Below are 22496 nucleotides of genomic sequence, written 5' to 3' on the forward strand. Positions count from 1 at the left end.
TTTATTACCTCCTTGTGGGCCCTATTTCCAAATACAGTCACTGAGCTTCCACATGTGAATTCTATAGGGACATAATTCAGTCCCTAACAATGCTCCATAAATATTTGTTGGATATATCAGTTAGTGAATGGCAAAATCTTTATTGATTTAATTCATGAATTAGTGAGTGATTTTTGGTGTTCAGTTGGAAGGAAGGGAGAAGGGACTTGAACAGGGCAGGAAACTCGTCTGTGGCCCCTTGGAACACCCTTGAATCCAAAAGGATCTTCAACTCACAGGTCTGTGTCTCTCCTGTCTCATTTGGTGGAGGCCAGTTGGTTTGTGTAAGGGATTAATGAGGACACAGGTGTATGTTACATCCCACGTGGCTCAGTTAACTTCATTCTGAGAAGGGCTCTTCCATAGCCACAGCCTGCAGCTGTTAGGTTTTAGGAGCTAGACGTGGTCAATTTAGACTAACCCAAACAGACACAAACAAATGCAGGAAGCCATAGAAGAACATACCCAGAATTCCAGCGCTGAATTGCCACTAACATTAAACAAACAACAAACAAAACACTTATGACACACAGAATACACACATACACACAGACACACATATATTTTCGGTACAATGAAAGTCTTGATTCTAAAAATTGAAAGATTTGGGTTTATTCCAGTCTCATAGCCTTTTTAAGTTAATCTTTAAATCGTGTAGTACAGTAAGTCTTCTCACTTAACATCGATGATAGGTTCTCGGAAACTGCAACTTTAAGCAAAAGGACGTATATGGAAACCAATTTTACCACAGGCTAATTGACATAAACAAAAGTTAAGTTCCTATGGCATATTTCTGGTTACAAAAATATCACCCAACTTCTAAATAAAGACCCAAAACACTTCTAATATTAGACATTAAAATAAATGTGAGCTACACATACATTTAAGAAAGATGAATAAGAACAATATTACTCAATTTTTGGTGAATCAGGGAGTGAGGGTGGTCGTAGTGGTGGTGGGTTACATCATGGAATAAATATTTGAAAAGTGGAGATTGTCAGGAGCCCCTGACCACCACGCAGTTCAAAAACAAACAAGAACAAATGAGGAAGGCTCCCTGTCCTGTGCTGTTTATGGTGCATCTGTACGATTATTATAGACATCATGAAGTTTTATTTGGCAATCATTTGTCTTCGTTCATTCATTCATTCATTCATTTTCCAACCCACTTATTCCAGTTCAGGGTGGCAAGTGGCTGCAGCCTGTCCCGGCAGCTCAGAGGGCAAGGCAGGCACCAGGCCTGGACAGGCCACCATCCCATTGCAGGGTGAGTCAGACACACACCCACTCACTCAGACTGGGACCACATAGACATGTCAGTTCGCCTCACAGGCACAGCCTTGGGATGTGGGAGGAAACCAGAGTATGGAAAAACCCACAGAGACATGGAAAGAACATGCAGATTCCACACCGACAGTGGCCCTGGCCAGGAATTGCTTTTTTTTCTCATCAACCATTACAATGAAACATTGAATGAAGTGAGTTATTCAAAGACCTGTCGTATATGTTTCTTAGAGGAAATTTTAAGGCTAAAAAAGAAGAAATCACCCATAAAATGGCTCTACATTTTAATGGATTTGTTTTCAAGCTTTCCTTTTGCACAGTTGAGTTACATTTCCAGAACTTTTCATAGATATATATGCATTTTCCCATATTTACATATAGTATTTATAAAATAATATCAAGGTCCGTAATACTCCATCCAGAGGATATGTACTTATATAAATAGCAGATAGCTGATGTATTTTCCCTGATTTCAATCTGGAAAAAATATCCTTTTGGTACCAGCACACACACTAACTAGGTAGTGAGAAGACAATTTGCTTTATCTCAGAGTTTACATATCGTACTGTACGTCCCATTAAACCAGTATTGGTATATTCAAAAGAACATGTAATTCAACATGTCTGCAATTCCTCAGATGGCAAATCAACTTGTTATTTAATGTGAATATTAGATAATTTACATTCTCAACAGGTTAGTTGAAAAATCAATTTTTCCTCTTCCCTTTTCTTTGTAATCAATGAGAATTTCGTGATGAGACGGATAACGAAGAACACCAATAGTCCTCCCTCCAAACACTTTCTTCGTTGCTACTTCCCATGACACACTGGGCTTCCCCATCAAGGACTCCCTGTGTGTGGTATTGGTCAGCCTGGGCTCTCTCATACCTTGTTATGTTCTGTTAGTAATGTCATTCCTCATATCCTGAGCTACCAAATGCGGATTTTCTAATAAATTGCATTTTTCCAGTTTTTATTGGCTTTAATTTTATAGTCTCTCTGGAAAAAAACATAAACATTGTCAGGAAATTCACCAAAAGCCGGCATTCTCCATGAGAGTGGTACATCTTTTTCTCACTTTGCTTCTGTCACTGCAATATATGTTGGCCCTGGCTCGTCACAGAGTTGATGTGCTCTGGATGCACCTTTATGGGATGGAAAGTGAGAAAAAGGCTGATTTGTATTGAATGCTGACTCTGATGTTCTAAATACTGAACTAAGTGCTCTATATTTTATTATATTTAATCCTAATTTTATGGGGTAGGAATTATATTTTTAAAATAAGAAAACTGAGTGTAGGGGTAGGGAACAGAAATAATACCCGTTGAGTACAAACCATATGCTAGTTTCTGTGCTAGGTACAGTACACAGATTATTTAACCTTCACAACACTACCTTGCGAGGCAGTGATTCTTAAAAAGTTTAACAAATGGCAGACAGAATGGGGTTCTAATGTAGCTTTCTTATGCCTCCCAAACCTTTTCAGTTTAACATGCAGCCTGCCAGCTGTGCCCAACTGACATAGATTTTAAGATTTTCAAAAGGAAGAGGTGGGTATACTTCTTAAAGTAGCTAAAACTTAAATACTTTTAAGTATAAAAACACTTTTGAGCAACTAAGAAAACACAGTATACATTCTTACTTCCTATTGACACCTTTTCTTAATGCATTTTTTCCTGACCCTTAATCCCTTTAAAACCTATACTAGTCTTTAGAGAAATGTTTATTTATTTATTTATTTATTTTTAGCCTCACTTGATTTTGAATCCTCTAGCAGCTTCTCAGTCAGTCTTGCTCACTGCTCATTACAAAACACCCTTCTCCCTCCAAACGAATTGGACTCCATCTCTACCTGCTAAATCCCAGTGTTTGGGCACCCAAGCCAGCAGCCATTTCCCTTCACACTGTTCTAGGATCTCTTTTCAATGAGACTCATAGAACTGCCATATCTTTAATGAATCTCCCAACGAAAGGCTTTTCAACTAACCTTTTTCTTTGAGTTGGTGTTACAAACTACCCCCTCGCCTAATTCCAACTTGGTAGTAAAAGAAATCTGCTCAGAATTATACAACAAGCTTGTTGCTAGAAATTCAACAGGCTATAATATGCTTTACTCCACTGATAATTTTGTTCTACAGTATTTAGGTTTACAAGAGAAAAAAAGCTTTTGGATTTCTTTTGTGCAATTTTTAACCTAGCGATAATAACAAGCCCTTTGCCTAAGAAAGTAACTCTCCCATCCACCATGTGGTTAGACACACAGCATTTCTCTAGCAAATAGTGAAGTGTTGCTTCCTGTATTAAAAGATAAGGCTGAAAATGCGGATCCCTGGAGAGAAGTAACATTTACTAAACTACACTTATGCTATGCTGCAAATGATTGCTATGAGTCTCTCCCAAAAGGAGGTTAAGATACGGAAGAGTAAATAAGAGAGAGCATGAGAGATCGAATTGTTTAAAGGCAATGAGTGATACATAGACCTTCAAAAAAATAAAATAAATCAAATTAAAATAAAATAATCAAATAAAATAAATAGTGAGAAGTAGGACCCAGTGCCTGCTCAGAAGGTGGCACTCAGAGCACTTTGATTCTTCACCTTTTAAGTCTGGCTGTTCAGAAAATATTTATTGTGGAAGTCACGTTTTATGTTGAGCGTAGGTTCTAAAGTCAGTGTGAAAAGCTTCCATGGTAAATATTTCTCTTGAAAATCTCTTAAATCTCTCAAAAAGTGCAATTCTCCACCATTTCTCAAGAAGTCCTGCTTTGCCGGTTCTCTCTTGAGCTTTATCAGAAACACCTATTGCTGTTTCTTCAATTGAGTTCCAAGTTGTTTACTTGCATTCAGGGGTTCTATGCATGAAAAATGCACACCCAGAAGTACATTCAGTACAGCCGGATGCTCCAAACTACAAGAGACACAGGGGCACTAAGTGCTCCGGAAACGGTAGATTCACATGCCGATCTCATGCTCAGGCTGGGACATATATATGCTTAGGAATGGAATGGTGGAGAGAATTTTACACAGTATTTAAATTCTTTTCTCCCTTACATTTCTTTGTTTCTTTTTCTTTTTGGCTGAGTGAGTAGAGTTGAATTTGCACACGTTAAAGTCATATTGTTCAAATCCTTTGCATATTTATCCAGATGCACAGCTCTTGGGTGCTGCCTTAACCTCACACTACCATTGGAGAGGAGATGGCAGGAAAGGTAGTAAACCCTGACAAACAGAAGGATATAGTGGACCCCTTTGATTCCAGATCAGAAAAAAAATGAGAGCAAATCACCAATTTGGGGCTTTTACAAGGTGATATGCCAGGTGGATAAACTAGTCTCCATTTTGCTGAATTGTCTCTCTCTCTCTGTGTCTCTCTCTCTCTCTCTCTAGGCTGGTCCATTCAGGTCCAGGAAAGGGTTCACCCCAGGCTGGTGTGGATCTGTCCTTTGCAACACGAACTGGTACCAGGCAAGGGATTGAAACACATCTCTTCAGGGCAGAGACCAGCAGGGACCTCTCCCATTGGACAAGGAGCATAGTTCAGGGTTGCCACAATGCTGCTGAACTCATTACCGAAATCACCACCGGTGAGTACTGCTGGCAATGGACTACCAATGACACACATTATGGGAAGGACCACAACCTCTACCCTACCCCAGCCTCAGAGTAGTTTTCATTACTGACCTCTTGGGGTACTTAAAATTCCAGAGCTAAATTTAAATTCTTCTACATTAAGGTGGTGTGTTCCCTACTAAAATGGAACCTAAGTTTTTGATTATGAAAACCCTTAACTAATCTTCCTTCAAGAAAAGTTGGTAATTTGAATATTCAATTATCATTTTCCTACCTTTAACCCCTGGGTGGCTTCCTGGAGAAATGAATTTTGAGGCATGAATTAGTAGGCTTCTCAATTACAGACAGCAGAAACTGATTCTGAGTAATTTATCACAAAATAAAATTATTGGAAATAAATGAGGCAGCTCACAGAATTGATCAGAAGACTGGAGATCCAGGCTATGAAAAAGAGCAGGAACCAAATGTATCTAGGTGGGGGTAAGTTGGGCTACATGGAAAGCCCTGGGAACAGTGACCAGCGACCCTGGCCCCTGGTGTGAATGGAGGGGCAGAGGCAGGATGGAAGGAGCACAGAACGAGCACAGGCCATGTTCACATGGAGCTCTCGGAAAGGACAAGCTGGTAGTAGCAATGGGAGATGTGTGTAGAAGGACGAACCCTTCTATACTACACTATGTGTTGAGTACCTGCTCTATGCCAGCCATCTTATGTAATGTCTCTTGGAGTTGTTCATACTGTGAAAAACAACCCTTTTGTGGGTCCTGAAATCAATTAATTGATGCAAGACCAACATTTTTAAAATGAAATAAAATGGAATAGAGAAATTAGTGTAAAAGTTGTTTTATTGTTTTGTAGAACTTTTGATTCAGGTGTGTGTGTGCGCGCACACAAGTGCATGTGTCCGGGTCACAATACGTTGCCTATCTCATCTAATCCTTACGATTCCCTTGGCAACCTGACAAATCAGGAAGCAAATTCTTAAGAAAGGTTAAGTAACTTGCCCCAGATCACACAGCTAATAAATGGCAGAACTTATTTAATTCTCGGTTGTGTCACTCTGAAGTCCATTCTTTGTCCACTAGAGTATCTATGGACACATGGAACTTCCCACTGTTATGCCAATGATCCAACAAACAGCAATTCTCTTGAAGCTGTTGCAATAAATAATTTTCATGCTACTCTCTAAAACAGATAGATATCAATACATACACATATAAATATATATCAAGAGATATAGATGATTTAAATTTTTTAATTGGGCAATGGTAAAATAAAAGACAGGAAAAGTAATATAGACTCTAAGGTAACATTAATAACTAAATGCATGTTATAAAATCTTGTGTATTTGCTGAAGTGGACTCCATATTTAACCCAGTGTTTTTCATCAGTCACCTCAATATACAGTTAACAGTATCTATAATATAATGGTATTGTTCCTGATCCTGAGATCTAAGACCAATTATTTCTGGTTCTGAGATCTAAGACCAGCCTCTCTCAGGTCTCCTGTGGACCCTGATAAAGAGGGTGTTATGTGACATAGTAGCTAGTGCCCTCAACAACAGCTTTCCGGTAAATCTAACTTTGAGTTTCTTCATGTTGCTTCTTATAATATTCACTGTTCACCTCGTCTTGTCATGCTGTCTTGCCTGTTCTTTCATTTCTCTCTGTCTCTGAGGAAGTAGTACATGGTTATAGTCACATAACCTTGACGACAGTAGGAGCTTTAGAGTCATGTGGGCGTGGATTCTAATTCCAGTTCCGCTTCTTCCTTAATCACTCACTTAATCTCTTAGTTTCTTTATCTATAAAAAGGTGAAGGTAATAGTACCTATCTCACAGGTGTAATAGGAGCAATAGTATAGTACCTACTCCTAGGGTTGTTGTCAATAAGTACTATTATTAATTGTTATTCTTATAATTATTATCTCCAGACCTGCACTGTCCAATATGCTAGCCTCTGATCATGTGTCTATTTACATTAATTAAAATTTAATAAGTTCCTCAGTCTCACTAGCCACATTTCAAGTGCTCAGTAGCCACGTGTGGTCTAATGGCTACTAGGGTGAACAGTGCAAATCTAGAACATTTTGATCATGACGGAAAGTCCTATTGTACAGCTCTGCTCTAGAGAAACAGAATTTCCCGCAAGACATCTTAGGAACAGTGCTTCCAAACTTTAGGTGCATCAAAAACAATGACAATAATTTTTTTTTTTTTTTTTTACCTTCAAAAGCCTCAAATTGCAAACCCCTAACCCCACCCCCAAAGATTCAGATTCGGCAGTTCTAGGGTGAGGACTGAGAATTTGCAGCTGACAAGATTCCAGGTGGTACTGATGCTTCTGGCCCGTGGACCACTCTTGGCATAGTACAACACTAGGGTGCAACTTCCTCAGACACCCAGGTGTCTTCTAAAAGATGTGACATACATTAACATATAGTAGGGTTTCTCTAAATTTCCTCTACTCATGCAAACATAAAAAAATCAGATGTTTTGTAAAATTTCTACCACAGCATAGCCAAGATAATCAGTGCCTTTTGGTAATTATCTTGAAACTAATTCTTGCCCCCTAATGTTTTTCCCATCATTGTTGAAAATTTTGGGGGTGTCCCTGAAGCTTTTATTTATTTATTTATTTATTTTTCTTTTTTATTTCAGCATATTATGGGGGTACAAATGCTTCAGTTACTTTTATTTTTGATGCTTACTCTATATGGCAAGAAAAACTGGAGTTTCGAACTTGAGAGTTGGAAAAGGCCCAAGCCACCTGTAAGCTAAATTTAATAAAGTTATCCATGTAATACCAGAGAAGTTGAGACTCCATGCAAAATTTTGGGAGTGTTCTAGGAAATAATGAAGATGCCCAAAGGGGTTTGGCTTAGTTTACATTTCATAAATTTTGTAAAATCCTTCTCTCTCAATAAGCTGAACTCTGTTCTGACAGGAAGATGATGAGGCTGTTGATAGACTAGCCGAAGAAGAATAGCAAAGAATTTTGTGGAACTGAGCTAGCTAGCTAGGTGGTGGTAGAGAAGAAATTATGGAAATGACCAAAGGTGCAACCCAGTTACAAATTGAAAGGTGCCTGCAGAGAATTAGGAAAAGGGGCTTATGTTTTAATCAGAGTTTCAATTAACTTGATAATGTGTCTAATCTATCCTGTATAGGTTGAGAATATCTTCAGATAACTGGTTCCATTATATATAGGTCACAAATACCATTTGAGGTCAACTGGAATGAAAAGTAATCACAGTCAGTTAATTTAGAATATCTGATGGCATAGCTTTAAAGCCATGTCATCAGATATTCTAAATTCTAAAGAGGTAGGAAGAAAAAAACATGGTTAAGACACAATATTCTGCAGGTGGTAGAAGTGAAGATTATCAAAAAAGAGGAGTTAAGATGGGAGGCCATCTACCTCTATGCCACTGTCCTTGAATGGGAGGAAGGGGCAGAGGGCAGGGTCCAGGGGCTCCACCCAGAAAGACTCACAGACCTATTAGAGAACACACCTTTGGAAAAGATCAGCCCCAGTTACAAGCTGAAATGTGTCTGTTGTAAGTCAGGGGAAAGGGTATACGTTTTAATCAGAGTTTCAATGAAAAGCCACCTCATTCTGTGAGCAATAGAGATCCTCATTTCTTTCCCCAAAGGCTGGAGGCTTCCCCCACCCTGCTGTCATTGTTCATGAGGAAAGTCTCAGGAAAGCTGAGAGACTCTGTGCCAAGCTCCCTCCCCACATCCCGTCACATCTTGAGTGTCAGAGCATGAGGAAGATGCAAGGGACAGAGTGAAAAGAACTCAGTTTTGAAAGCTGAACAACCTGGGTAGTGACATGTTCACCTCTCTGAGCTTTGTTTTTTTCACCTCAAATATTGGGCTGAGTTCCTGATTCAAAAGTTTGGGGTTTATAAAGCTGAGCAGAGCTGGTGATGGTATAGAGCCAATTGTCCATGAATAATGCCCTCTCTCTTACTTATCCTAACCCCTACTCCCAGCAAAGACAATGTCCTGGTTTCCCTAAAGATCTTTTAGATGTAGGTAAAACATGAGCCAACTTACTTGCCAGGGTCTGAAACATACTGTTTTGTGAGGGAAAAATCCAATCTGATACTTAACAACCTTTTTTCGGAACTCTTTGATCAAGGGTTTTAAACATTCACGAGTGTTCCTGAATATGGACAGAGATGCTGGTGGCGGTCCCCCTGCCCAGCCCATAAGCTTGAAGAACCAGTCTTTTCCTAAACACAGTGAGAACCACAGATAAAAGCTGGCACCTGACCTGCTCAAGAAGTTTTTGTTTTGTTCCTCTGGATCAGAGGGCACCATGTGGATACCACCCCTGAGGTTCCTGGGTGCCACACTGGGCCGGGGGAGGAAACAACATTCTTTGTGGAAGATGCTACATCTGAGATCTGTCTGCAACAGCGGCTTTTCCAGGAGCCAAGATCATCAGAAAGATTAAAAGAGCACCCCTTTCAATTTCTAAAAAGAGCTTTGTTAGACACTTTTTTAAGTTAAAATTTAGATTATTTTTAAACAACTCAATCCTGACTTTTTCAGGAGCCAAGATCATCAGAAAGATTAAAAGAGCACCCCTTTCAATTTCTAAAAAGAGCTTCGTTAGACACTTTTTTAAGTTAAAATTTAGATTATTTTTAAACTACTCAATCCTGACTTTTTAAGTATGTTACATGACATGTGTGTGTATGTGTGTGTGTGTGTGTATGAGTATATGATAGTGATTCAGAGGAGGCTTTATTTATTTGAATCAAATGTCTGTTTTTTTCTGGCTTGAGGCAAGGCCCATCTGGCCATCAGAAGGCAAGTGCTCCTGTAGACCTAGCTGCTGTCAGATGGCCAGATAAGGGCTAAAGCCCAGCAAACATTCAGTAGATCACAGCAAAAGGAATTTCTTTCAGTTCATTTCTCTTGGTTCTATGGGGCTATTTAAAAGACAATATCAAAATCAATCCAAGGAGAATATTTTTATCACAAATTACCATTTTTTTGCTTTAGTAAGGAATTTGTGGTTGGTCCCTGGGCCTGAGGAGTATGAAGTAACTGGGAACATGGATTGATTTCCATGGTTCTTACTTGTCTCTCTCCTCTCTCTCTTCCTCCCTCAGCTTGCACCTATAAAAACCAGGAGTGCCGTTTGACCATTCATTACGAGAATGGATTTTCCATTACCACTGAACCACAGGAGGGTGCCTTTCCCAAGACAATCCTACAGTCTCCTTATGAAAAGCTCAAAATGTCTTCGGATGATGGAATCAGGATGCTGTATTTAGATTTTGGAGGCAAAGATGGAGAGATCGTAAGTGCGCTTTTCTTTAGACAGCGTGATTTCATCTCTTTCATTACGCAACATGATGCTGCCTTCCGTTTATTCAGCATTTGACTGTTAACAAAGTACTCGCAAGCCCATGTTTTATTTGATCCTTGAAAACCAGTGATTGGATTCAATTATTTCAAAGTTCTTTCCTTTGGTCTCATTTTCCATTAGAAGGCTACATAAATATTTGAATCAAAGGAAAGAATCCTTTACAAAGTTAGCATTAAATTCTTATCAAATAGAGGCTCACCAGCTTAAAAAATGTACCATGCATTTTTAAAAAGTTATCGAGCATCTACTATAACCTCAGCATTGCGCTAAGTGTTAGAGATACAGAGAGGTAAAATACACAGTCCCTACCATCAGGGAAGTCTCTGAGGAGCAGAGAGGTCAGAGAGCAAAGAGATAGGAGGGGCTAGATGACAGGCAGAATAAAGGGAGCAGCGGAAAAACAAAAAGAACCTGGTTAACTCCACCTGAGTGGAGAGAGGTCCAGACAAGGGCACGGAAGTGTGGGGCTAATGTCAAATAATATCAAATCAAATTAGCAAAAGTATCAGGTAAGGTAACATTTATACTTCTCATCTCAATGCAGATAGTTCATGTGTTTAAATTCCTGATTTCCTGTGATCACTGCTGCCTGCCGTAATGAAGAAGTGTATTATTAACACTTCACTTCCACAGGAGGGTGAGAATTGCATATTCTTACGCTCTCTAGCAAGTGTCGTTCTTGGCACTTCTCAGGAAGACATAGCATCTCATTTAAGCTGTCGAGTATACAACTTCAAAAAGGACCTTGATTTTATGATAACTCGTCTCTGTTCAGGTCCTCCCAAGCCACTGGGTTAGTCAACAATTATTTGTTGACTTTCAGATAGGAAGAGGCCAGGAACACACTTAACAGGGTGTAAGGGTCTTTTTATCTCAAAATTGCAGTCCCACTGTTTCTAGATGACGCCGTGCTTCCTGCCCCAACATAGTACCAGATGTCTTACGATGAATGCTGCAGGCGGTCCTGATGAAGACCATCCCCCATGGCTGACACTTGATGTGCATTCCTTTTCTGAGAACTATTTCCAGCCAGCCATTTTTCTAACTTTTAAAATGGATCTACAAAATTTTATTGAATTTTTGTTTATTTTTATGTTTTAATCAGCAAATTCAAGCTGAAGCACCTGTTTGGAAATAAAGCAGTGCTGTGAAAATCCATTTTACTAAGAATACTTTTAGTTCGGTTGCAGCTCTATCAATCACCCATCTGTATACGTTTTTCTAAAGGTGACTACTCTCTAGCAAAGTGGAAAAGAACAAGAATCAGTCTCCTGCTTTATCCTTGGCTTTAAAATTCAAGGCTATTTTTGCCCATGAGGAAAATCACTTAGGTCTAAATTTCAGCCTTTCTGCCTGTAATTATGGCCTGACTTGGAAGATTTAGGATGAACTGATTTTTTACTGCTAATACATTTAGTTGACAAGCTCAAATTCAGACACAGCCCCCAACTGTCTGGTTAAGCAACCCCAGGAGGTGGGCAAGGCCTCTCCTGTGCAGGGAAGGGAGCAGAGATGAGTCGTAGGAAATGCAATAAACTGGGAGTCAAGCCCTGGGTTCTCTTTCCGAGTCTGCAACTAACTCAGTCTCAGGAAAGTCCTTTTATTTCTCCCGATCTGAGTCTCTCCATCCATAAAATAAAGGGACTGAAGTAGGTCATCTTTGATGTTCCTTCTGTGCTGGTGACAGAATGTTGTGGTTAAGCGCTGGCTCTGGCATCAGATAGGCTTGTGTTTGAATCTATACTTCCTGTTTACTGTAAGATCTACGATTTCAGAAAGTTTTATAATTTCCCCAAATCCTAGTTTCCCCATATAAAAAGTGGAGATAATAGCAATAGCTACCTCATAGGGATTTTGCGAGAGAGAACTCAATAAGATAGTGTGCAGAAAATATTTCGCACAGTACCTGGTTTATAGTGAGGACAACCTTAACTTTGGTAGATATTATATGCTCAGGTTGTTCTTATTTCCCAACAATGTCATCATCAGAACAAAATTGGGGAGAGCAGAAGAGAATCGAGAACAATGCCCCCAATTTTCCTAAATTAGGTCAGGTGATACAATTCAACTTTTGAAGGCCTCTCCTGCCCTGTGTGCTGAGTTCTATAGGAACACACGGAGAAAAATAGGACTTTAGAAAGTGCCTTCCCAGAGATGTGACGTATATGCTTACAATGATTCAAGAGTAGAGGACAGTGTGGACACAGCTCCTTAGCGTGGGTTCTGTATTTAACAGCATGCAAGGAATTTTCACATACAGCATCTCTTTTAATACTCTAGTCTGTGAGTTAGTAGGACTGAGAAGAATTTTAAGTCACTGGTCCAAGATCTTACGTCTAAAAGGTGTCAGAACCAGGACTCAAACCTAATCTTCAGAGATGAAATTTAGTACTGCTTCATGCTGTACCAAACCCGACATCAATAAATATCACTCTTGTGGCACCAAAAATAAATGGTTTAGGTAGACAGTCAAGAAGGGCAACATCAATGTTTATGGTGTTGGCATATCTACATTTCATAGAACCTATTTTAGAAAAAGATATGTAAGATGTAAGGAATAAATTAAAAGAGTTATTCTTTTATCTCATTGAGGGGCAATGATTTTCAAACATAATTGCTCCAGTTAACACTTAAAAGCAGGAAGTGTGTATAGATTCATTTGATGTGTAAATCACTGTTCTGCATCAAGCATTAATTTAAACTCTCTCATGCACTTTTTTTTTTTTTTAATTTCAGCAACTGGACCTTCATTCCTGCCCCAAGCCAATTGTTTTCATCATTCATTCCTTTCTGTCAGCTAAGATTACAAGACTGGGCTTGGTGGCCTGAAGAAAGGGGCGACTTGCCTTTGAGAAAAGGTGGGCTGCAATGCCACCAGAGTATGTGACGTCAGACATCATCTGTAGTGAGCAGCGCACCAGACGTAGCATGCGACAGTGAGCTTTAGGTCTCAGGAGTCATGTGTAACTGTCCCCAACTTCTCTGTCAGTTTCAGCAACTACAAGGGGGGTATCCTAAGAAAGCACCCTGAGAAATATCAGAATAAAGATTTTTAGAACAGTACAAGGTTAAAGAGGTGAGGGCGATTGGAAATACACAGAATAGCTTCTAAATAATGACAACCAAGGACATGACCATTAGAACAGCATGTGCAGATCTTAATCGTACCAGTTTCCAGGCAACTGGTTCAGCCAGGTAAGCAAGGGCTGAATAGGTGAGAAATGGACATTGTCACCTCTTCCCCCAGCTTCCTACCCCTAGTAACAATGATCTCTTGTTTCACTGTGATTTATTTCCTGATTCTAGTTGAGTTGACTTTCACTGGTAGGAAAAGAAAAATACTTCATATAGAAACCAACCTTTCATTTAAGTATAAAGTAGTTGTTACTTTTTTTTAAAACAAATTATCTTTCAATAGTGTAGGATGATTCCCAAGTATTCTCATTAGCATATGCTGAGCAGGAATTAGATAAAGCATCAGATACTGGTCTGAGCTGTAAGCTAGTGGAATCTGAGCCAAAGTTGAGTGTTTAAATTGATAAAGCTTTGCTAAGGAGTTGTATGCACAAAAGTTGATTAATTCTGGGACTACTCTCACGTCAAGGTCTGCTGTCTTATAGCCAAGACTGATAGCTTTATTTATAGAGAGCAAATTATGGGTATTTTTTTAGAAAAGATTGTCATCTGATTCATATGTATAAAACTCACATGGTTGGGGTTAACTAATTATCACTATTTCATGGTTTTAAGTGGCAATACTGAGCAGTTTATTGACCCTTGTTTCTGCCTGTGCTTGTAGGCATGCATTTTTCACACAAGTAATAGAGCAGCCTAGTTTAATTCTGGATAATGCTGGGGTTTACATATAGGCCCAGTATTTTAATCAAATCTATTGATAGTATCTGCAGCTCTCTCAAAATTCCAGGGAAATAATATAATGACCTGATATTTTTCTACAAGAATATTTTCAGACAATATATAGCACATTACTGATTTAATGCTTTTGCTTTTATCTTTCAAAACTAATTCACTAAAAATAACACCTATTATTTGGAGTCACTTTTTTCAAACCTTGAAAATTAGCTCTAGGATTTCTGTAAGCATTTCTAGCACTTATTTTTTTCCTCTGTAGTTTACGTAGACAGACTTTCTGTGTTAGACCTGTGTATTTTTTAAGAATCTTATTTTTAGCAAGTACCCATGCAAAGACCTTAAAAAAGTGAAACTGTTTTAAAGGAAGGTGACTTTGCTCACTCGGACATAGTGTTTACTGAGTTGCAAAGTTTTATTTTAAATCAGCATTTCCCCAAAGTATGAATCATATGACACTAGTTCCATGAGACATTGATCGAGTGGTGTTTTGGAGGGTGGGGATAGCAGTTTGGTAACAAACTTTGTTTGATACTGAGTTTAAAAAATGTTAAATAGGTTTCATGATTGCCAGCCTCCTCAAAGACTTTAAAGTAACCTGGTGAGCCATTCCTCACCCTTACCTACAGAACTCCTTTCTAATGGAACATCGTGTAAAGCTAGTGCTTTTTAAGAAACTGCCTTAGAAAACACAGCTTTAGGATGTTGATTTTGGTTTGTTTGTTTCCTATTATAAAATGCTGAAGAGTAAAGTCCCAGCTTGAATACTGTAGGAAAGCTTTGATGCATTTGTAAATTATATTGCACTCTTTCACGATATATTTTCAAAAATCACTGGAATGTTGTTATACAAAAGAATTATACTTGTGTATTGTAAATAACATGTTAAAATACATATATTAATGCTAATAGTTTAATTCAACAGTATGTAATCTAAGGTGCTCGGTACTACATGAAGTATGAGTTAATTACTCATAAATAAGTTGCAAAAATCCTATTATATATTTATAGACAAATTAAAATGATCATAACTACAAATATTTCTTCATCACTTAAGTTTTGGACTGATTAATATCTGTGTGGGGGTCAATAGAAACTACATTCTCTACATTTATAAAAATTTAATTTAAATATTTATATTTCAGGAAAAATATATTTGAATAAAATTAATGCATTTTCTGAAGTAAAGTAAAATGTGTTATTAGCAAGAAGTAGTAACTTTTACTAAGAGAATTGTGTATATGAATCATTTTTTCCCCTCCAAGTTAAAAGTATATCATAATAGAGTGACTCTGATGAATCAATTTCAAATACCCATTTTTTTTCTCATTTTGAATTCAACAAGTTACAATGGCTTTCTACTAAAGACTTTAATCTTGATGTGTGTTAGGGTGTATGACACAAACTTGCAAGTCTAGATCATGCCTGGGTATAGTCAATGAGTCAACTGAGTCATTTGGGGGAATTTGTTTTTGTCCATTGAGCTCTGTGCTCAATCCCATGGATTACTAAATCTACAATGTTTGTCCCTAAGTGAAAACCAAGACAAGTGAACAATGTTTTAATCTGTACTTTATGGGAAGCTGCCTGTTTGTCAGTAGATGTGGTTAAGTGATTCCTTTGGTATGGTGACATCTTTTTAAACCATCTCTTAGGGATTAGGGGGCCATCTCTTAAGCCCGACAGGGATGTAGATACCAATTTTTCTCTGACTTGAACTAAGTCGGGGAAACAAAAGTATAAACCTATTACAAACTACCCAGGCAGAGGCATCTAATTACTTCTATCAACTGGTAGAATTAAAATCCTAAAAACACATGCCCCTTTGTCCAAAAGCTTGTTGACCTTGCTTGGTTAAAGCAAGAAAAGAGTGATCTTAATGGTTACAAGGATTCTCCTAAAATTAATAGGCAAGGTTTCTGGCCTCTGTTTTACAAATAATAGATATTCCATCTTGAGGGGATTGAAGTAGGTTGGGGTGAGGTGATAATTTTTGGATGTACCTTGAGGTTTTTTAAAATGTGCCTATGTTTATAGTACCATGAATATCATGTAAAAATTACATATGAATTAAATAAATATTCACCTGTGATTTCCAGTGCAGAGGTTTATATTATATTCCACATATATAATATGGTGGACTGGATGGTGGTTTCATGATAGCGACAGAGGCCCACGGGAGTGTGAAGACAGTTCTTGCTATTCTCTTCCACCAGGGGTGGGCTTGGAAGTGTTCACGGGTAAATGGGATGCCACCAGCAAATTTTTTGTGTGTGTACTTTTTTTTTTCTGAATTCATTTAAAATATTTATGTTTGTTCCCATTGCAGCAAACTTTAAACTTTAAAAAACTCATTAAAATATTAGTATTGCTCTCAAATTATTAAATTGAAGATAGTTTCTGGATGGGTCTTCACCTAAGGCTTAGGGTTCTCCTTTTTAACTAAGTTTTCATGGGATTTGACCTGTGCATTAAGCTCCAAATACTCGAATTCTCTGTTGTACTAGAATTTGGTTTGTGTTTACATTGCTCATAATAAATGTAACAGGTGGGGTTTTGAAGTCTTTTCACTACTAGTTGAAACTTTAGTATTACTGAGATTAGATTTAGAACTGTAGAATCTCAGTTTTGAAGGTCATCAAGCTCATTTTTGCTATGCTTTATTTATGATTTTGGCAGAACTACCTTAGTATATTAGGGTATATGATCTGCTAGTAATAGTGCAACATAGTTTATACATATAAAAACGAAATAAAAATTTTTAAAGTTTGTACCACCTAAAGTCATCCCACACACACACCATGGCCCAGGTACTACTACATCTTTAGAAAATGGTTTTGTGTAATATTCCACTAAACTCAGGAATCTCTTCTAGAACATCACTTGAAGTTGTTCATCCAGCCTGAAACTGAAAATTTCCAGCTATGGGGAGGGAGCTCCTTATCTCCCCAGGCAGGCCATTCCATTGCTGATGGCTAGATTTGTTTAAAAGTTTTTACATTCTTAGAGCCAAAACTTCTATCTGTCTAACTTTCTGTCATGACCCTGGTTCAACCCTAGAAAACACTGAAGGTCCAATTTCTCTTCCATGTGAATATCCTATATAAAAAGATAAGTTAAGGCTGGGAGCTACTTAGTAATGTAAAATGATCTGAAAATGGTTTTAAATAGGACATTTAAAATTCTTCATTTTCACCTTTAAAGAACCAATTAAAACCTTCTGTAATACCAAGTGGTGGGAGGTGATGGGAAAATGGCGTTTATACAACCATCGGTAGGTGCATATCTGACAATAATTTGGAGGGCTATTTGGCAATATTCATAAAAATTTAAAAATACACATACCATTTGGCTTATGGGAATTTATTCTAGAGATATAATTGCATGAGTGCACAAAGGCTAATGTATAAGGATCATCTTTGCAACATAGTTTGTAACAAGAAGCTGAAAAAGTCAATAAGACTATCAATTGCTAAATACATCTTGGCACACAGAAATGTTTGAATGCTGTGCAACAAGAGCAGTTGATCTGTAAGTGCTAATATGGACAAAATCTCCAAGTGTAAGATCTGCAAGATGTGTATTGCCTGGGTTTTGTTTTGGTTTTTGTTTTTGTTGAAGAGGTTCTCAAGAAATCGCACTGCCCCCTCCCCACACCCCGTGGGGGCATTTTGGAAATCTGTGTAGTGCCATTCGGTTGTCACCATGATTGGGGGAGGAGCCCACTATTGGATTTAATGAACAAGAGCCAGAGTTGGTAGATATCCTGCTGATGACAGCCCTACATCCAATGGAACCATGTGCCACACAATTTTTTATTCATATAGGTGAAAAACTTGTTTATAATTATGTGAGCCTAGACCTTGACTATATTTTATATATGAAAACATTTTGACTGATTCAATATATTCTGAATTTTCTAGACATGCAGTTACCATGTATATGGAAGAAAGATTGTGTTTTTGTTTTGCTGAGGGTACCACAAAAAGTTATTCATAGTTTATAAAAACAAGTCAGCAGTAGCACGCCTGTATGTGAGTTACCAAAACAAAACACCTGACTTAGGGGCCCTTCCTTCATGGTGAATCTGGGGAAAAGTCAAGCGTCTGACTATTTCATTTTGTCTTTTAGTGCAGTCATACCCCAGCATCTGCATATTGAAATGCATGTATTTTATTATCATTACTTTCCTTTTTGAAAATTTCTTTACCTTACAGTTAGGAGATATCAATTGTTAAAAGTCCTGAGTATATGCAAGTTATATCACTGTATTGGACACCTCCTGTGTATTTCCTCAGATTCCTTCAATGCCTTCATCTCATCTCCTGGACTCGCAGCTGCTTACTCAACCGTAGGCACCACCACAGCTGGCTCCGCCTGACCTAAGTGTTTCTGCCATTTAGAACCAACCAATTGCTTGCCAAGATAGGCCGCCTCCCTTGCTTCTCCCCTAGGCTGCTGCCAGGCAGCCTGGCTAAGAAGATGCATACTTAAATTTCTGGGTTCTGTCATCAATTCCAGACTTGGATGAAAAGCCACACTGCAGGGCATAGGAACTGCCTTCCTGAGCAGCTGCTAAAGGTGATAACATGAGCAACATGGAAGTGCAAGGGACTTTAGTCTTTGTGGGGCCAAAGAGGAGTTAACATTATAATAGCGAAGGCACCAAGCAGATAAATAATCCTCTTCCTGTTCCTTCTTACGTACTTGTCCGAGGCATGGTTTCCCCATACACCCTCTATCCAGACAGATGTCCCGTGTGATGGGAACACACCCGCTGAGTGGCTGGCTGGGTCTCTCCGGGCCTCCAGAAGCGCTCATGTACTCCTTGGCATGCTTTCCTGCCTTCCCTGCCTCCCCCCGCCCCTTTTTTTCATTGTTCTCGGTGCCCTGACATTGGCCCTCCCCAATAAAGCATCAGCACAAATCCTTGCCTCAGGTTTTGTTTTCTAGGCAACATAGCGTTAAGACCAGTATTAATTTTACCTCATGACAGCAAAGGAGACATTAAAAATACTTCTTATATAGAAGGGACATTTGGGTCCGATTAGTTGAGAAACAATGGATGCATATAATAAAAATGTCTGGAAGGATACATTAAACAAATTTTAAAAGGCCTCTTATTATCAGTTACTGCTGGGAAATGGGACTAGGGATGATGGGTATGACCTTAATACCCTTCTATATTACATGAACTTCTTAAATGTGCATTTCAAAATTCCCTTTCTAAAAAAGGTTCTTTTTTACGGGTAATGCTCTGATATGGTGAATAATCTTTTTAACCTGTCTATAAAATCTTGAATAATAGAACTATTTGAATATGTGACCAGAAATCAATTATCATGTCACTGATGGTCCTCTAAATTATACTAAATTTGATTTTACTAGGGGAAGCAAGTCTAATACTTCATTAAAATGACTAAACCATGTCCAAAGAGGGTATGGAATCACATTTGAATGATAACAGAAAAGCTGCAGGAACCTCAATGTTGGCCTGTTATTCTGTATTCATTTTTTCCTTGAACATAAATAAGGCCTTTTCTTGGAAGAGTGTATGACTCCATACAGGGAATATTGCTCAGAGAGTGTCACAGCAAGAAGAGTCAAAGGCTGCGGATGGTGAAAAATAAGGAAGCCCTGGGGGAACAAGAGGCAGGGGAGGGAACTGATGCACAACCAGACCATCCAGGGCCTTTTGGCAGCGCGGTGACAGAAAGGCATGCCTGACTCCAGTCTCAGAGGTGAGGACCCTCCTGCTGTCACGCTTGGCCTGATGGCTGCGATTCTGCCTTGGCTAGGTCCTGGGAATGTTGAAAGAAAACTCTGTTCTTGTCAAGAAACAAAGCCAGTGATATTTTCAGCAATTTTCCATCATAATTCTTTGGATGAATAAAGCCTATTTTGTCCCAAGAACTCAAAGGCAATATCCAGGAAAGACCTTCAATAATACCTCATTAATTAACTGTAGCTTCTCTGTTTCCTAATTCTTATCTGCAAAAGAGAAGAAGGAACTTCTTTCTTTGCAAGTTTTCTGCGTCTCACAAGAAAAGGAAACCTAGTCCAAAATGTAAGTTATTTCTTCTTTTCTTCTACTATGGCCTTCAAACTAAGGCCTTAATAAATCGAGTTTTTGCAACTTTCTTTCCTGCACTTGGCCTCTCAATTATTGTTTGGATGTGAATGGAATCTAATGTGTATGCACAGCAGGTCACCTCACAAGCGAGTGGCTAAGAACACAGCAATGTATTATTTCTCATTATTCTGTGAGCTGGCCGGGCAGTTCCTTGCTGGTTTTGCCTGGTCTCATTCATGGGCTGTATTTGGCCAGAGCATTCCACTTGGCTGGAAGATCCCAGATGCCTCGCTCACATGTCTGGCAACTGATGCAGGCTGTCAGGGCATCTCAGCTCTTCCATGTGGTCTCTCATCTTCTAGTAGGCTAGCCCAGTTCCCTATCGTGGCTCCCTTACATTCAGGGCAAAGTTCTACAAGAGCAAAACAGAGCCCCAAGGTCCTCAAGCCCGAGGTTCCAGCTCACACCGTATCATTTATGCCACATTCTACTGGTCAAAGAAAGTCACGTTGCCAGCTCAGGAGCAAGGACTAGGGAAATAGACTCCATCTCTTGATGGGAACAGCTCGAAACATTGTAGCCATATTTAACCTATCACATTCCACCCTCTGGACACAAGTATTTTCATTCCTTTCACATGCAAAATAATACAGGCTAACGTCCAGTATTTTGTGATCGTCATCTAGTAGGTATGAGACTCTTAGCATGTGGCTTTTTAAAATCCACAATGTTGTGTCCTAAAAAAAAAAGTTAACTGCCATCCATACATCCAATATACAATGGTGAGGCAGGAATAGGATAACTGCAGCAGATATTTCCTTTCATTAAGGGACTAGTCACTAATTCATGGTAATTCTGAAATTCAACTGAGAAGGGATGACCTTATGTGTATGTGGTGCTACATGTGGTTTCACTTAAAGTCACAGTTTCCAAGAAGCTATCCATGACTTGAGGACTTACGGCAGCCCATGTTTGCAGTTGAATAGTTTTCTTATCCTGCTTCCTGCCCACTGAAATTTGGTGGGCCAGGGGCTTCTTTTCATTTTGATACAATTTCTTAAGATTTTATGAGCTTTCTCATTACAAGAAAATTCAATAGGGAAGGAATATTCTTTTCAACAAATGGTGTTGGGACAACTGGATCTTTATATGCAAAAGAATGAAGTTGGACTCTTTCACACCCTATGCAAAAATTATCTCAAAATGGGTCATAGACCTAAATGTAAGAGCTAAAACTATAAAGTAAAAAGAGAACCCACAGAATGGGAGAAAATATTTGCAAATCATATATCTGATCTGGGACTAGAATCCAGAATACATAAAGAACTCTTATAATTCAACAATAAAAGATAAATAACCCAATTTAAAAAATGGCCAAAGGATTTGAGTGGACATTTCTTCAAAAGATATGTAAGTGGCCAAAAAGCACATGAAAAGATGCTTAACATCACTAGTTATCAGGGAAATGCATTGCAAATAATTTCTCCCAGTGGCTTAAATTTTCATTTTCCTAATGGTGTCTTTCCAAGAGCAGCTCTTAAATTTTGAAGTACAAGTTATTTTATTTTAATTCTTCACTTTAAGATTTGTGCTTTTTGTGTCCTATTTTAATTCTTTACTTTAAAATTTGTGCTTTTTGTGTCCTTTCTAAGAATTCCTTGTTTTAATACAAGGACAATGAAGATTTTTCTGTTCTCTTCTATAAGTGTTATAGTTTTAGATTTTAAATACAGGACTATGATCCATATCAAGTTAATATTTGCATATGGTGTGAGGTCATGGTTGAAGTTAATTTATTTTTTCATATGAATGAATATCCATTTATTCAAGCTCCATTTTTTGAAAGACTTTTCTTTCCTAAATGAAAAGTTTGATGTGTGGGTATAATACCCCTAAGTTTTATTCTGTTCCATTTATCTATATGCTTTTTCTAATTCCATTATCAAATTGTTCCGATTACTGCAGCTTTATAGTAAGTCTTGAAATGAAATAATAAGTCTTCCAATTTTGTTCTTTTGTTAGAAAGTTATTTGGCTGTTTAATGTCCTTTTAATAAGTGATTAAGTCAATTTACTTTGTTTATGCTTTCGCTTTTGAGCAGGTTAACTGACATATAATTTACATATGTTAAATTTCAAACAGCATTACTAAAGTTTATTCAGCACTTTGAAACTCTGAACATATTTGCTTAAAGAAATATTATAAATGGTATCAGGCTTACAGGTTATCTTCAAACTCATTTTAACATATAATATTATTATTTTTTTTTT

The 22496-nt window shown here is 38.2% G+C and overlaps 1 protein-coding gene across 1 annotated transcript in view; it reads left to right on the forward strand.

Moving 5' to 3' along the window:
• Window positions 1–15191, forward strand: part of SNTB1 (syntrophin, beta 1 (dystrophin-associated protein A1, 59kDa, basic component 1)) — a 246229-nt gene extending 231038 nt beyond the window's left edge. Inside the window, exons 5-7 of the mRNA XM_012646567.1 lie at window positions 4709–4905; window positions 10024–10214; window positions 13020–15191. Coding sequence (XP_012502021.1) covers window positions 4709–4905; window positions 10024–10214; window positions 13020–13112 — 481 coding nt within the window. The 3' untranslated portion in view covers window positions 13113–15191. The remainder of the gene's footprint in view (window positions 1–4708; window positions 4906–10023; window positions 10215–13019) is intronic.
• Window positions 15192–22496: the final 7305 nt, after the last annotated feature.

This window comes from Propithecus coquereli, unplaced genomic scaffold, assembly GCF_000956105.1.
Source record: "Propithecus coquereli isolate 6110/MARCELLA unplaced genomic scaffold, Pcoq_1.0 Scaffold247, whole genome shotgun sequence".
Taxonomy (NCBI): domain Eukaryota; kingdom Metazoa; phylum Chordata; class Mammalia; order Primates; family Indriidae; genus Propithecus; species Propithecus coquereli.